The sequence below is a fragment of the Populus euphratica genome, unplaced genomic scaffold (genome assembly GCF_000495115.2).
Source record: "Populus euphratica unplaced genomic scaffold, PopEup_1.0 scaffold1.1, whole genome shotgun sequence".
Taxonomy (NCBI): domain Eukaryota; kingdom Viridiplantae; phylum Streptophyta; class Magnoliopsida; order Malpighiales; family Salicaceae; genus Populus; species Populus euphratica.
The window spans coordinates 6,225,433-6,242,909 of record NW_011499845.1 but is presented as its reverse complement, the minus strand read 5'-3'; the positions used below and the strand labels follow the sequence as shown (position 1 = coordinate 6,242,909).

The window sequence follows — 17,477 nt, the reverse complement described above, 5'->3', positions numbered from 1 at the left end:
GTAATCCAATCTCATCAAAAAACAAGTTATTCACGCCAATTAAAAAAAAAAAACAAGAAAAAGAAAGCCGCCATCCATGATATAAGATTGTGATCAGTATGACTTTCACCTGGTATTTTTCTGTTATTGGACCGGGTTCGTTTGTCAAAGAAATCATTATCATTTTTGTCTTAGTGTAATTTTTGTTTATTTCAGCCGCCGGTATTAACCTAATCTTGCTTAAAATCTCAAACTACATGGAAGTGCGAGTTTTCAATCTGCCAGTTTTAAAAAGAACATGCTTTCGAGAGAAACGAGTCCTTTACCCATATGATGTACACGTTATTAAATTAAACTTAAAAGAAAAAAAATTCAAAGTTCAAAAAATTATTATACTATCCATGTTCACTTTTGTTCTAATATTTCCAATTTAGACTTAGTTTTGATTAAAAAAATGTTTATATTTAGTTTTTACCATTTTTCATATCATTTACGCCACATAGCGAATGATTCTTAAATCAAATAATTATTATTATCAAGTCAAACATAAAAGAGATGGCATGACAGAGCATAATTAAGATGAAATGCCAAAACAGTAGGAAAAAAACAGATCATGAACGCTTACACATGCATGAGATTGAGATTTTATATGCATCACCAATTTGTTTATTTAAGAATCATGCCAGCTATAATCTTATCTTTATGGATATAATTTAATTAGTTAGAATATAAATTTATTTTTTAGCAATCATTAGTTTAAATTTCATAAATTTTAAGATAACTAAAAACTTATATAATTATTAATTTTAAAACTCGTAAAATTAATCAAAATATATACAAACTGATATAAATATTCATGTTAATAAAATAAATAAAAAAAATCATGCCAGGAACCAGATGGGTAACATGACATGGATAAACAGTACTATTGCCAACCAAAGCGTTCCATCTCCTATTCATCAGCTGTCCTATAACAGAAGGATCAAGTTTCAAAACGTATCGGGGCTGGGAAGGATTGTGAAATTGTTTAAATCGAGTCGCAACATAAAGTCTAACACGGGAGACGTGAACCGAAAAAAAAAGACAGAATGAACCGTAGCTGGATTACAATGAGGACTCAGGTTGATGACGCTCGAATGTCAAATGGTCATTCTCATTTCCACATAATTTAAGTATTTACAAAATGGAGCAATTGAGCGACAGGCTCCAAGTTTGTTGAAATGAAAGCAATAAGCTCCTAGGTGGAGGTAAAAAATTTGCTACTCGAAGTGATCCCGGGACTCCGGAGAAACACGCAACTGTTGTTAGAAGTTTCTGTTAGCCCAACATTACCGACAATTACTTCAATGCGATGAGACTTTGATACCTTTAAGAACTCGCATACGTCTAGAAGTGTCATTGGTGTTTCCTTTGGTAAAGCGAATAACCAACAAGGGCAGACATAAGAAAAGTCCATAGCACCTGCACATTGAGTGCAAATTTCATTAGCGGCTTATCGAGGGGAACAGGAATAGTAGACAGTTGGAACAGTAGTACATTTCTTTTTGACCAAGTGACACAAGGACCATCCAGTTTCAATTCCAAAGATGCTGAACCCCTGGAACAATATTAGGTTGACTTCTCTCTCAAAAAAGAAAAATACGAAAAAAAAAAAAGAGGTTGCTTTTGATCAAATGAAATAGGGACCATCCAGCTCAAATGTTTGATCCCATTGTTGCAACAAATGGTAGCCGATTTGGAGATGCTAACATGGTTCACGAATGTCATTTTCAAAAATCAAATTCATTGGAAAAGCAAGCATTTAGAGTTCCAAAACGGGTCTAAACATGAGTAAAATCCAAATTGAAAGACACGGATTGCTGAAGGGATTATAAGTACCGTGTTGATAGTATGCCATCTTTCCAGCCTTTTGATTCTAAACTGCATATCCTCAATTATTCCTTCCAAAGGAGCAGCCTCCCTGCTCGGAGAGGATTCTGAAGCTGAGCTGCTTCCCTGTCAGTTTGGCCACAGTAAAATAAAAAAAAGCAAAATCATCAGCCGCTCAACCTTGAAAACGTATTAGAAGTTAATTACTCAAATAATGGTTAGCTCTTTTAGACTCAACAGAAAATGATGATCAATGGAAGTGGAGTAAGGTTTTCTCTCATTTATGCAGTTTGTTAAGTGGAAAGAAGTCCTGGCCCTCTCTCTATATATGCTACGCGTTTCAACATATAAAATTGGACAGGGCTGGTCTTACACTAATTTCCCCTCACCTAAAATCAAATTTCACTATCAGATGGCTGCTATCCCATTCAATCATAGTAAATACCTGAGATTGTATAAATTCGACAAGTTCCTGCAACCTTGCAGCTTGTTGAGCCTGAATTCCACTGTAACTTCTTTCCATTGCAGGTAATCTTTCCAAAATGATCTGCAGATAACTCTGAAAGTACAGCAAAAGAGCCAGCCCAAACAATGAGAGGCCGGAGTAGCCCAGTGCTAAAGGTAAAACTACACAAGCAGAACTCGAGGCAAAACCTTAGTTGTGTATGAACCATCCAGTTTAAGTGTCGAACCAGCAGCCGCCACAGCTTCCTTATTAACCCCCTTGATCTGTAAGTAAGGACTAGGGGTGTCTTGCAGATGATCAACCTCAATGAGAATCTACACATCAGAATAAAATGAAACCCATTCAGAAAGCCTCGTCTATGACAGACCATGTGTATGAGAAACAGAACACAAGTAACATGAAATACATGAAAACCTGGCATCATCAATCATTAGTACATAACATTATGAAACTAATTATCAGGCACTGAAAGCCAAAACTGTTGTTGTTAATTTAGTTTATCAATATCTATGGTTTGGATTTCATATGAAATTTCCTTTAAAACAAGTTCAAAATAACCAAAACTCAAAGAAATTATTTTTGACAAATTTAATTAAGAAGAAAAACAGAAGTGAGGACTTGCACAATTTTGAAGCTTGGATGTATAAATTACAGGAGCTTCTAAGTATAACGAAGAGAAAAAAATCCAGGGATATTATACCTTTCCATCTTGGTAGATATATGCAGATGCTTCAATGTAAGCTGCTGCTTGATACCTGACATCACATGATAACAGAAAACATTTCAATGACTTGTACAAGAATCTACCAGTTCTTCACCTGTAAAGCATTACAAAGAAGAACAGTACAATGCTTAATCGAAGTAGAAAATGTTACATTTAGACCAACAAAAGTAACAAAATTAAATGATAACTTTGTAGTTTCCAAATAATGACATACTAAACTGCTAAGACAATAGGTTTGGGTTTGTTTCCAGCAGTTCAGTTTATATAACTGATTAAAAGAAACAACCTGTTCTTCCCTGATATCCAGAAGATGAAAGAATTGCTCACATGCTATGATACAAATGCACAAGGATGGACCAGAGTATTTACTTGGTGAAAGGTTTTGGGCATGTCAACTCTCCAAATACAAAGACAACAGGACTCAACAAGGTATATATAAACACATACTATAGCATTTATTTTTTGTCTTAATAGGGAATGAAAATGTGAAGATAAAAAGAAAAGCAAAACCATGTATGGTCTTACCCGAGGTTAAGAAGTCCAGCAACTGTGCTGATGCTGATATCAAAATCTACTTTTGGTTGAATTATAAAATTCCCTTCTCTTAAAGGCTAATGTTGAGTACATATAAAATAAAAGTCAAGCGTTCACTAGAATATCGAAAACACAAAATACATTATAATTGACAAGGAAAAATACCATATAACTAATGCATTATATACAAACCTCCCGTATCAACAATGCAAATCTACCCTCACATATTCTGACTCGTATGCAATCACCATCTGCCAAGTGTCCATTTGTAGGAAGTCCAGGGAGCCTTAAATATATATCAATGAAATTCTGAACAGAACTGCACAACTTCACAGGATCTAGGATTTTCAAAATATCTTGATAACCCACCTGTTAAAGATCACAAAAAAAAAAAAAAGTAAGTCAAATGCAAACCACCGTACATAAATCTTCAACAGAATCATCATAGCCCACTTGCCTGCTTATTACTCTTCAAGACAAACAAAGAACTCTCAGGGGAAATAACAGGGTCAAAGTCATTCCGAATTTTGAGCTGCAACAATATACGAATTTTGAAAACCCACAAGGTTAAACTTGCAAATATAATCCTCAGGAATGCACTGTAATAGAACATCAGTATTTTGAAGAGAGCAGTAATGTATACATAACATTAATAGCAACAGTTTGTGTGTTTCCAACATAAAAGATGTAGATGGTTTAGTGTGAAATTAACCAGCATAAATGTGAAAAGTCAAGAATGGTAGTCATCTCCAGAAAGATCTGAAACAAAGGCATTTCAGAGATTCTATCCAATCAATTTTGATATAAAGACAATGACAATTTCGATCTTAGGTTGATTAAACAATACATGACTAATGGCTTTCATTTATTATGAGACAACCAAACTGACCTTAATCTTGTTTCTTGGCCAGCCTAGGGACCTTGCCTTTTCTAGTACATGTTATAGATATTTCTAAAATTTTCCAAGAGGCGTCTCAATACAAGAAGGCTTGTGTTAGTTATATGTACATGTGTCTCTACTTGGGGGAAGATAAAACTATTGCATGGAAAACATTGAAATACTTTTCATGCTAAAACTTAAGAACAATAAAATGATCAGACAATTGGGGTCTACTAACATGTGCATGAACAAGATGTGGTTCAATATGCTGCTGGAAAATTGGAAACACTGTCATCATGATCTCATTTTGGGACATAAAACACCCCCCTCTACTTTTATCCCTTTGAACTTGAGAAATAAGATGTGAATGAACACCACCAACCTGTTTTCACAAAACAATGAAGTTACATTACAACTAAACTAACTCATCATCAATTGAAAACTTCTTTAGAAATCAGAACACCCACACACACACGGGGTTTCTCTGGAAATAAAAGCTTAAAAGAGGGAATGCAAAGTCATCTTACAACAGCAACCCACAAGTCAAGTGAAATTCGGATTTCAGGATGCAGAGCATACACCCCTTCAAAAATTATCTGCAAAGCAAGAATGATTTAAAAAGAAGTCCACTAGCATAACATTAACTTAAATCAAAACTACTGGCAAAGGATTTCATAAGTGGAAATATCAATTGCTATGATCATATAAAACTGTAAAGATGCATTGCATGAACATTATTCCTCTAATTAGCCTGCATGAACATGAATAAAACTTATAGCCAGTGGACCAATTCTACCATACAGAGCGAACAGCCTGCGTATAATGTAAAGCTGAAAAGTAATAATTTTGTCAAAAGCTTGTTTGACCCTTCCTAACATCTTCAAGTTCCATTTCCACTAAATTCTTAACTCCACTAAGTATTTATCTAAAATACTCCTAAACAAATGTAGCATTGAATACAAGCATTTAGCACCAAACTTAAATATCCTTAATGGGGCAGGAACAACAACTGAAGACCCGGCATTTGGAGTTCAGTTAGGTCATTGAAAAGCAGTACAAGTTCAAATTCTGCAAGGTTCACCACTTGTTTGTCATAAATATGCCTTGTCTTAAGACAAACTTTAGCATTTTGCGGGAAGAGATTTAATCATGGGTGGTCATAATATTTTTAGAAGGCTCATGTTGTGAAGTCTCCATACAGGACTTGATGATGTAAGACATAATTTGCAAGTTCTTAGCAAATTTTCAAACTGGTTGAAATAGCTTTTGTACGCTTCCCCTCTTTCCACTTCCTTCTGTTTTGCCTACTCTCTCCTCCTTTTCTTATCTTATCTCCCTCTCATTCAGATTGAGAGACCAACGTTGTGCACCATCGCCCACACTTTCCCTCTATCCCCTCTTCTTAATTTGTTATTATTAGCATTATTATCATTATTCTAACTTTCAGAGCACAATGAGAAACTATTATTAGAAAGAAAGAATTCTACAGCACAAAATTGAGAACAATACATCCTCCCAGAAAGGGAAAACGAACAACAGTCTTGATCTAAACAATACAGCAGTCCAATCCTTTAGAATATCCACTAGAGAAGCACGCCTAAAAGCATCTGCTAGATGACACCACAAAGAAGCCAAGAAAACTATCTTATCCCACAACAACAGCCCAAACATGAAGTGATTATTAAAACTCGCATTTTTATCCATCCAAAGGCACCAAAAAAACTGCACTGACAACACATCTCCGTAAAGCTTTGCAATGTTTCTCACTTTCAAAACGAACCAAAGAGACCAACAAAAATTGTTTGCTCTCCTCAGTATGGCCCAAGACCAAATGCAAGCCATCATTGCCACATACTCCAAGCTGTAGGACAACGAAGAAATACCTGAATCTGTGATTCTCCATTATGATGGAACATAAAATATTTACGGGGAGATAAGACTTTTTGATGCCCTCCAATTATCAAGAACTTAAAGGACACTTTGCACCCATGGAAAGTTTTCATTATTTCTTACTTTTGAACCCTAGCACCTGCAATTCGCGTAACTTTTTATACAAGGCTCCACTAGAGATAAATTGTCCTTGTAAAAATGCCTATTTGCTTAATAACACGAATAACAAAGCCACACTCAAAGGATAAATTGTCTTCACAAAGAATCTAGTGCATCTCTAGCTTCCCATAAGCGTAATCTTATCATAGTAAGACGCCTTAGTCACAGAATAAGGTTCCTAATTGAAACAACACTCTAAAAATTAAGCATGCAAGTAGTGCATTATACCATAGCCAACCTTTGCCTCCCTGTTGACACTTTGGACTTTATGTCAGAATGTTATTAGAGGATATCTTTTCTTTTTTATTTTAGAAGTTTAATGAAAAGAAAGCCAGAGAAATGTTATCATGTAATATATCACTAAAAAATAAAAATAAAAACCCATGATAGCAAGTTCCAGGAGCAATATAAGTAAGTGTAATAACAAACCACACCACAGTCTTCAGAAACTTCAAGTTCCTTGAATCCACTACGAGCACCAGTCTCCAAATCAAACATGGGTACTTTTGTTCTTCTACCATTTCTTATGTCACCAATATTCTGAAAAGGAATTATGAGAATAATAATTGTATGGCAAATGCAAATATTTTTCCAGGAACTTAAAAGACAAACCAAATGAAATAAATTTGACTTCTCTTCAAAGCAATTGTCTGCAATTTCTACCAGCAAAATGCAGAATTTGTCACACTATCTATAAGCCATAATTACAGAAGAACAAAGAATATGTATCTTCATCATATTGCTCAAGTGAATATGAAAAGGTACTAAATTCACATATTGTTTGACAACCTAAGGGAATTTGGTGAAATAATTGCATATCAGAGAAAATCACCCAAATTTAAAGTGAAAGTTGCATACCAAAGCAGGAAAATTATAAAGCCTGTTGAAGCCTACACATTAAAAGAAGAAAGACGTAACAAATAAAAAAGGAACAAACAGTTTGTTACATGCATGGAAGGATGTACAAACAAGTATATGCCGAGTTGCTCTAACGAAGGACATAGAATACTGCAAAGGGCCAGCTAAGGCTTGGGTAGTTGGAGAATATTCTTGAAAATAAAAACCCCCAAATAATGAGGAATCTGCCAACAGTCTTCTAAGAAAAATTAGCAGTTACTAAACAATAAGGCATTCCTTAAAAGTACCCTTCTTTTCCCCAAGTCAAACCATTTAGAGGAAAAGAAAAGGATTGTGGTATGAGAAAACAGAAAGCAAACGAAAAAGAGTTGTCATAAATGATAAATGCTAACATGATAAGGGAGGTCAGGAAATATGAAATAACGAGGTGAGATCAGGGATACAAATTTATATATCCAAATCATAACAGAATTTGAAGAATTCTCAGATGTCATGCTTGGATGATGGAGAAGGATGCTGGTGTATAGATAGATCTCTACTAGCCACTCAAAGTATGAAACAAAAGCTTGACTAAACAAATTTATATTTTTACTCAAATTATGTTCACTAACTAACATTTCCAAGTAATCTTACCAGACCAGGCAGAACAAATAATAGCATTATTAATGTACAAAAGATCTCCATAAGATGAATAATTTATGTCATCCTACCTTTGAAAGCAAAGACAGATCAAGAGAGCTAAAGTCATCATACTTAAAATCCTTCACTAGTTCAGATTTAAAATAGTTTTCAAGGGAAACTACTTCACACCCAACAATGTTAGCCATTTTGTGTGCCAAACTTGTTTTTCCTGATCCACTTGGGCCTCCTGCAACAACAATGAGAAAGTATTTAAAAAATAGCAATATTTATGAAAAAAAAAAAAAGAAGGTAAATTACTAAAAGCAAACACCATAAAGTTACAAGAAATTAATTCCTCAATGCAATATTTTTGAGTGTCAGACTCACATATTCTAAATTTAGGATATAGGGACACGGTCCAAAAATTTCCAAATTTCAGCTACACTTGTTCTCATATATTCTATATATAATATTCATTTTTTTTCTTCTGAAATATGAAAAACAATCTTAAATTAATTACTATAACTACATATTTTGTTGAATTTATGTGGCCAACCCAGTAAATAACAACACCATATAACCTAGTATATAAACTATTCTCAGTTCATATTTGTCAAGGTCCAAAATTAACATTATGAGAGAAAAAGCCCAAAGACAAAACCAATGATCCAATAAGAAAAAATGTAACAATCACAACAAAAAAAAAAAATTGATTGTGATTTTTGGAATTTAGAGAAAATTTAGGAGCCGGATCAAAACCCGACTCACTTAAATGTCCTAGCGAGGGGTATCGATAAGGGTTGGATGCGAACCCCTCCTATGAGAAAGAAAGGAGCCTAGCAGCCTTTTTTTCTGTCTATTTCTGATCGAACTCCCTTCCTGTCATCGTATCTTGTGTCAGAATCGCTTTCAGGCTTTTATCGCCTTCCAATCAGTGGCGTCCCTACCAAAAGTAACTGATCAACCTACTGTTGGAGAGCATATCTTTTTCCATTATTGGTATCTTTCTATCTCGGAGTGGACTAAGGCATCAATATGAATTCCAAGCCCTATCGCTTGGGAATAAATGCTTCCCTAGCTGCTTGCCGGAGAAAAACGAAGCCTTAAAAATTTGAAATCCATCCCTCCAAGCAGATAACTTAGAAGAATCCTAAAAACATCGTCAACATATGCTATTTTCGTATCAAATAAAAAACATGAAAGTTTCCCAATCAAATAAAATGCTATGTCTAAAAAAAACTTGCCATACCCAACCCATATCCTGTATCGGTGCTTGGGACCTATCTTTTCAAGACAAGTATGCCCCGGTAAAATCATGGGTCTAAGAAACAGAGGTGCATATCATTGTTCCTTGTGCAATTGATAGAACAAGTTGAGCAAATAAGAGATGGTTTGATATGGTTTCCATTTTCTATTTTAAATATATATATATATATGAAAAAAAGGATATGAAAACTTGTTTGTTTTTGTTTTCCTTTCAAAAAAGTGGTTTTCAAAACTTATGTTTAGACTATTAATCTATGATTGAGGACTTGAGATCAAGCTGGGATCAAGTCTAGTACGTTTCAAGGTCAGGCTAGCACTAGGTCCAAAAGTCAATGGTTTGACCAGGAACAGTTCTAGGGCACCCTAGGGTCTGGGTGAAACTCGGTTGCGAGCACCCAACGGTCGAACTAGGATCAAGTCTAGGGCACCCAAGAGGCGGGCTAGGACTAGATCTAGGATGCTTGAAAGTCAGGTTGAGGGATCGGATTCAAACACCCAAGGGTCGAGTCGGGATCAAGTACGGATTGTTTAGGCTACCATGAGTCAAAACGATGTTGAGTCTAGGACATCTAATGTTAAGACCAAGATGCTTGGAGTCAAGTGGAAACAAGATTCAGGAGTCATGGGTCAGCATCAATGTGAATGATAATCGAGTTAGGAATGAGTGAGGGATAGGATTGTACAATACAATTTTGGATAAGAATTAGTTTTGCTAATTCCAGTATAGGATCGAGACTAGGTGCATTTTTTGAAAAAAGAAAAACTGTCCTAAAAAACAAGTTTATTATTTTTTAAACAAAAATATTTGGAAAAAAAAACAAATAGAAAACAGAAATGATATCAAAAGCCTCCTAAGGAAACTTGTAATTTGCTATAAGATGGACTAGAACAGCACATCATGTTGTCCTTATGTTCAGTTGCTTTCTCAGCATCATCACCCATTTGCTATTAGTTCATTTGTAAAATGGAAAGATAATTGATTACATACCAATTTCCTATAGGCAAAGCTATTTAAACCATCAATTCTAATAACGATAATCTGTACTAGTGGCTGCTGGCATGAAGTCCCAATGAACACCTTACAATATCACACGTTCACCAAAACTGTTTTATGTATCACCAAAGCAAGATTTGTTTTTCATAGTCAATTATCAATATATAGGCCCAACAACTCATTGCTGGTATGGAATTTTATTATAATCTCCTCCACTACCCAACCTGTAAGATGATAAAATCTAGCATATAATAGGATGATCTATGATTGAGCTCTCCAAATTTTACCATCTTAGTCTTAAAATCTAGTGAATAGTAGGTTCACGAAGCTGAATACCATTTCCATCTCTTCTAGAACTGATTACAGTACACATTGTTAAATGAGAAATATGTATGATCTTTGACATCAATATTGTATTAAGATTCTTTATTTCATGTATGAATACACATTTTAAATCAAGGTCATTGTCAAACCAAATTAATTACCAATATTATACTATGCTTAGGCTTCTAAGACCATTAACATGAGATTTAATTGTGCACATCAGCCATATGAAAATTATCAAGAATTTGCACCACCAACTGAACTACTTTCCAAAACACTCTATAGCTAAAAAGCACAAACAATTTTCCCAAACGTGGGTGGGAGGGTGGGTAGGTGTGCACATGCACGCGCGCGCGCGCGCGCGTGTGTGTGTGTGAGAGAGAGAGAGAGAGAGTTTTAAATGTCAAAGCATATATTACCAATTCCAACAATGACAGGGGAGCCTTTATTCTCCAACAAAGCCTGAAAAAATATGTAAAATTGCACAAAATTACCAGACTGATTATACCGGTAGCTTCTTAGACTTGAAGTATAATTTCACCAACACATATTTTAATTTTTTTTTACTTGTTACCTGTATTGCTTGAACAGCAAGAAGCAATCCTCTATCCAAGTCATATGAATCAGGCAGAGGTGCAAGCTTCATGTTATCCCTGCAAGTGGAAGAATCTGTGGTTGCTTCATGAGAGACTTCTGAACAAGAAACGTAATAATAACACTCCCAACAATATATTTCATCACCAAGAACACTTAAAGAACATATGTAACAGTTCTTCCAGATAGAGGACACTTACCTACGACGGAACTCCCATGTGATGTATCAGAAGATATAAAATGCCATGTTTCTACCATAGGCTCCATTTTAGATTTGGTAGGAGACCGAGTCCATGGCTGAGATAAATCCTCAAGCCGATTAACAATGTTTGGAGTGGTACGGATTGGCCTTGGGGCAACAATAGCCCTTTCTTGATTGCTTGTCGTCGAAGTATTAGGTAAAAGTGGTGGGGTATTAAGACGTGGTACACCTGCATGTGGAGTTAGCTAATTGTAGAAAGTTGTAACTTTTGATCTTTATCAGACAAAGCAACCAAAATTCATAGACAGAGTATTGATCATTATCATGCCAATTCAAACCTTTTCTTTCAAGTATCAATTCAAGATATGACTTAGTGATCCAAGGTCCATTAACACCAATCCTCATTGCCTCTGCTCCAACAGTCTACATAAGAGAAGAATAGCCAAGATAAAATGTAAGCTTTGGCCAACAGGTCTCAAGTGCAAGTCCTCTAATTCTGGTATCGAACCAAAAGTAGCACATAAGAGATAAGCTATTTGCTGCAAGAATGGAAAGCACAGAAACTATCATACATATCATATAGATTGAAGAAAAAATGCAATAAAACGTGGATGATACTATTTAGTGGAAACTCAAGCTGAGTTATGGAACATGTCAATAGAGTAATAAGTGAAGATACAGCAGCCTGTTCAGTTACATGCCAAACATGTTCACTACATAACAAAATAAGAAATCCCCATCAAGATTATTAGGTAAATTCTACTAAAATCTGGCACATCAGAAGATTCATGAATTCACATCCCCACTCCAAATGCAAAACACTCACAATGGAGAATTTTCCTTCATTCAATCTCCCTAAAGCAAACAGAAAAAACCCAATGCTTCATGCACTCATGTGCTGAAAGTTATCCAAAATAGTTATTTGCATAGCCTTTTGTGGAAAAAAATCCCAGGACAAGATCATGTTTCATACCTATTTCTGGAACAATGCATTTGGGAAGATCACTAACTTAGCAGGATTGGAGCTCTCTTATTATTCATTGTGTTTTTACCTTCACTTTCTTTTTATTACTTGCTCGTGGATACGTTACTTCTGTAGATTCTAATCTTTCTAATAAAAAATATTTATCCCACAAAATATGCGCATATGAATGTGATTGTGTGAGTGGATAAAGATGATGGTGATGGTGATGAAGGTATAGAACTATTTTATTCTACAAATTATTCAATGCCTTACTCAGTTGCTCAATCAAACATAAGAACAGAAAACAAATAAATGATTTATAAAGCCTCTTTCATGTTAACTTAATAAGAAAGATGGATCCATACTTTCCTATCCGTTCCCCTCAGCACAATGAATGTCTCACTAAGAGTATCAATGGTCTCTAATGACATTGAAAGATTGCCATTCCTAACAGATGAAGATGCCCGTTTATAACTCACTACAACAGTGTACCCCAAAGCCAGCAACCCACCGAGTGTCATTCTTCCAACCTGTCAACATTAAATGATTAAATAGGTGAGCAAAACAACCAGACTTGAGAATTCTGAAATATTACAGTCTAACTTTTACGAGAACTGAACATGCATTTCAAGTACTAACTAATGCTATCCTGTAAAAACAAAACCCTCTAAAACAAAGAGGAATCTACAGATTCCCAACAACATTAAAAATCATGCATTTGAGAACTCTAAGCTACCAGTTTCAATAATGATAGGGTGACAGCATTGATTGGAAAGTAAGGAAACCTTTGTATCTTGAACTTTAAGGACCATATACTCAGATACTATTGTCTAAATAGTATGGATCCTGTGCTGAAGCTTCGCAAGGACATCGAAATGTCCTTACAATCCATGGAATTTTTTCCTCTTATCTGTTTATTTTTATTTTATGTTCATTGATTGATGGATAAGATGCCTGAATAGTGTACCCAGCCATTTGTAGTTTAGAGTAACAATGATTATTTCACACAGATTTTTCCACCTTCCCAAAGATCACACAGTGTACCTAAGGTCCTTGGATTCCCTTCTACTTTAGGATGATTGAAATTAGTCTTACAGCATTTTTAGAAAGTTGAAGAACTTTAGTTTAAGATTTATATTTAGGGAGAGAAATGAGCAATTAAATTCAGCACATTGTACTTGCATTCATTTCTATCTGAAAAGTAAGGCTGTAAATTTATTCCTCTACATTAGCCACGGGTGTTCATTTCTATCTAGAAAGTGATATTATAAATGTGTATGTTTATAGTTACATGTGAAACACAATAGATTGCAGCATAAACAACCAATCGAATACAGTTTTTATACAACAACCTCTGCTTCTTCAGTCCAGGTTTAATGCTAGAATTGCAGACTGGAAAGTCCCTTACCTCAAACTCAGCTTTTGGCCTGATAATAAAATGTTTGTCAACAATTCTCTGGTCCCCAAGTGACAAATAGTATTTGATACCAGACTGTCGCACCTTGATCCAATCATTTGTCCGTGCTTCTTCACTTGCTGAAGGAGGCCTAAGGTACATCTCAATAAAACTGCAACCACCACAGAGTTCCAATCAGAATTATTGGCAATACAAGCTCAGGAATAAACCACTTGGTTTTGCACTGATATTATGGTGAGAAACAGCATGAGAAGTGAGAATCACTAACTTATCTGTATGTGCTGTCCCATGGAAGGCATAAGCAGAATGTCTACCAGGTGACTGTCGTGACAGTTTAGCATTTAAGTAACATTCAACAAAAGGGTGCAAGTGATGAATAATAAGTTACAGGCGAATAATGAACTGCAAATTTAAAAAGAAACAGAGGGAAAAGTGAAGTCCATGAGCAATAACAAGAAGGGCAAAAAAATGTAGTTCCAGACACCCGTCACTGTTAGGAAACAGCATTTTGCCATGGTCTGTGCATCATAAGCAAATTTTCTTTGCCGTTAAAACAAAATTTGAACATTACATAAAATCTTCAGCCTTCAATAGAATTTCACAACTATGTCATTCACACAGTGAGCATGAAGGACATGGTTGGTTCTTGACTATTTAACTTAGCAATGAACTATGGAAAGATGAGTATACCTCACTTCTGCATTTTAGCTTGTAGATTGCTTCTCTAAATGATGAGACAAAGCTGTTGTTTATTCTGATCTGCAGAGTAAAACCACGGATAAAATGCAATTTCAAAAATTGTAGAAGGTAAGGAAAAGAACCCTGACCTGAGCATGGTGAAGGTCTGGTTCAATGTGTTTCCTAAACATTGGGAAGATGCTGTCAATAAGGTAATCCAACGAACAAGAATCCCCTATGTCATATCGAACTTTAGAAAGAAGACTGAAGTGAACTCCACCAACCTGATCCACCAACCACATTTAGAAATCATAATATTCGAAGCTGGACAAAAAATGATAGCTTTCAGCCTCTTATCCAAATTAAGATATAACTTCAGATTACAAGTTACCACGGCAACCCGAATATCCAGTAAAGAGCGCAGTCTTGCATGCAGAGCATATGTACCATCAACTATCACCTAAGAACAAAAAAAAGACATTAAAGAAATGAACACCACGGAAGAAAAGGACAATCATAGTAACAGTTGATTCCACTGGCTTACCACTCCAGATGATATGCTCTTTATTCCTTTGGAACCAATACGTCTCTTCTGTTGGTAATCAAACACTGGTATCAAAGTATCTTTTCCTTTCGTCAAATCCTATTTCCAACACAAACAACCATGTAAATATAGACAAAACCAACTTGATGCAGAATGCGTTGGCATAAATTTAAGTGAAGTGATATACGGTTGCTTATTTTATAAAGAAAATCTTCTGACACGTGACCAGAATAGGTTTCTTAAGTATTACAATTTTGTATTTCGAAGAACTGGAAAACCAGTCAACTTTAAATTATAGACTTGTCAAATGCACAATCCAATCCAATCAAGTAGCAAAATAATTTGAGAAGGAAATGCAAACCTCGAGATTTTGTACTAATGCGTCGAAGTCAATTGAATCCAAATCACTCACATCATCGACTCCAGTGCGATAATTCTCCATCGATATAACAACACAGCCAATTACAGACGCCACCTTCTCTGCTAAGCTTCACAGATCATCAAACAAACAAACAAAGTATCAAAGAAATTGCGCCAGTAAAAATATAAAATAAAAGAATTGTATAGTACAGTATACATACCTTGTTTTGCCTGAACCGCTAGGACCACCAATGCCAACAGTAACAAGACCTTCCTTTTTCTCTCTGAGCTCTTGAAGAGATTTTACCAGTAAATAATATCCGTGATCAAAAGACTGCATCAATCCAATCCAACAATTAATATTAATCTGAATTTTAAAAAAAAGTATGTAAATAACGGGAAATTATAAGAGAAGAAAAGCGTACCACATGAAGAGGGAGAGATTGGAGGATGGAGGAGGAGGAGGAGGAGGAAGGAGAGGAAGTAGAAGGTTGCTGCTGGAAGTAATCGCGACCTCCTTCGTGGAATAATCGCTGAACAACCTCGTCGTCCATTTGTCAACAACCGCACCAATCCTCTTTCTCTCTCTCGAGCCAGAGGAATCCAGTGCTGTTGCTATTAAAGAGAAAGAGAAAGAGAATCAGTTTTATTGTTATTGATATTATTGGAGTTGCTTTTTATTATTCTGGTGGTGCCTTTATTTCGCTTGCTTGCCTGTGTAAGCTCTCGCTTGTTTCTCTTGCCTTTCACGCTTTTCTTTCTTTCTTTCTCTTCGTTTGCTTTTGTTTTTCTTTTTCTTTTTCTTTTTCTTTTTTCTTTTTTTTCTTCTCACCGTTCTCTACTTTGGTTTTATTAATTAATGTCCACCTCGCGAATTTAAAAAAAAATTGCAGAAAACAGTGTTATTTAAAAACATAATCCTCGATGTTATGATTTGAACAAATTTTAACAATACATGAAAAAAGTTTCATATATTGTTAGAATAGTTCTTAGTTGAGAGGGTGTTGTGCATTTTTGACGAGGATTATTATGATAAATCATCTGGATTTTATGAATTTATATCTGAGATTTGAGGTTTAATTTTTTATTTATAAATAATTCTAAATTAATTTTAAAATTTGTGCCATTATTTGAGCATTTGACAAAACCTGTTAAGTTTTTTTAAATTACTAGATGATATAGTTTAAAGCAGCATTAACGGAAATAGATTTTGAACCCGACAAAAAAAATCATCAATTTAGTTATCAAATGAATAGGTCGCCAATTGCAAATACTATTTATATATTTGTTTGAATTATTTGAATGTGAAATTGGGGAGGCCTGTGCAGTGGTTTTTCACTTTTCAAATTTTTATAGATTTATTTGTTACTATAAAAGTTAATTAATAAAAGATATTTTTTAATAAAAAATTTAAATTTAAATTTTAAAAATGTATTTTTTTTTATTTTGGATGGAAAATACTCTATAGAAATTATAAAAATTTTATAAATATTATATTATTTATTGATTATATTAAATTTGATGATTGCTATGTATTTTATTTGAATTTTTGTTTAATTTCATTTTTTAAAATTTAATTTAATTTAATTTTTATATTAACTTTAGTCCTTAATTTTATGATTGTTATTTGATTTTTTTCTATTATTTTTTAATTAAATTGTTTTACATATTAAATTTGATCTTTATTCTTTTGATTATTATGTATTTTATTTAAAATAATTTATAAAATTATTATTATTATTATTATTTTAATTTCATCATCTTTTAATTTTTTGTCTATTAGATTTTATTTCTATTATTTTAATTAATATTTATTTTATTTGAAATAATTTATAAAATTATATTTTTTTCAATTTCATTCTTATTCAATTTTTTTAATTTGTAATATTTATTTTTTATTATTTTAATGAACTTGAAAAAAATAAAAAATAAAAAACTATTTTTTAGATCATTTTTCATAATATAATCAAATACTGAAAAATATTTTTTAATTTATTTTTTATAATATTATCAAATATTAAAAAATAATTTATTTTTATGATATTTACTTTTTAAAAAAATTATTTTTAAAAAAAAAATTACTTTCAACTAACATACTGGATTTCTCTTTCTATTAAGTATTTTTAATTCTCTTTGCAATTGAAGCCAAACAAT

General features: G+C 34.0%; 1 protein-coding gene across 4 annotated transcripts; it reads right to left on the bottom strand.

Annotated features, from left to right (window-relative positions):
- Positions 1–907: 907 nt before the first annotated feature.
- On the bottom strand, positions 908–16,119 carry LOC105124932 (uncharacterized). Of its 4 annotated transcripts, none has more exons than XM_011025157.1 (26): positions 15,749–16,119; positions 15,545–15,657; positions 15,325–15,451; positions 14,964–15,062; positions 14,811–14,879; positions 14,569–14,703; positions 14,432–14,500; positions 14,010–14,062; positions 13,733–13,892; positions 12,690–12,854; positions 11,699–11,783; positions 11,359–11,589; positions 11,139–11,257; positions 10,984–11,026; positions 8,070–8,227; positions 6,931–7,041; positions 4,980–5,048; positions 4,691–4,834; positions 4,030–4,104; positions 3,765–3,941; positions 3,564–3,649; positions 3,015–3,069; positions 2,503–2,628; positions 2,294–2,407; positions 1,858–1,974; positions 908–1,440 (listed from the first exon to the last, which is right to left on the bottom strand). In XM_011025157.1, the coding sequence occupies exons 1-26, from the start codon at positions 15,875–15,877 to the stop codon at positions 1,375–1,377; spliced, it is 2,895 nt and encodes a 964-aa protein (XP_011023459.1). In that variant the 5' UTR covers positions 15,878–16,119; the 3' UTR covers positions 908–1,374. The 4 variants fall into 4 exon arrangements, with proteins under 4 accessions (XP_011023459.1, XP_011023467.1, XP_011023472.1 ...); XM_011025165.1 differs by having other exon boundaries at positions 11,139–11,233; XM_011025170.1 differs by lacking the exon at positions 6,931–7,041.
- Positions 16,120–17,477: the final 1,358 nt, after the last annotated feature.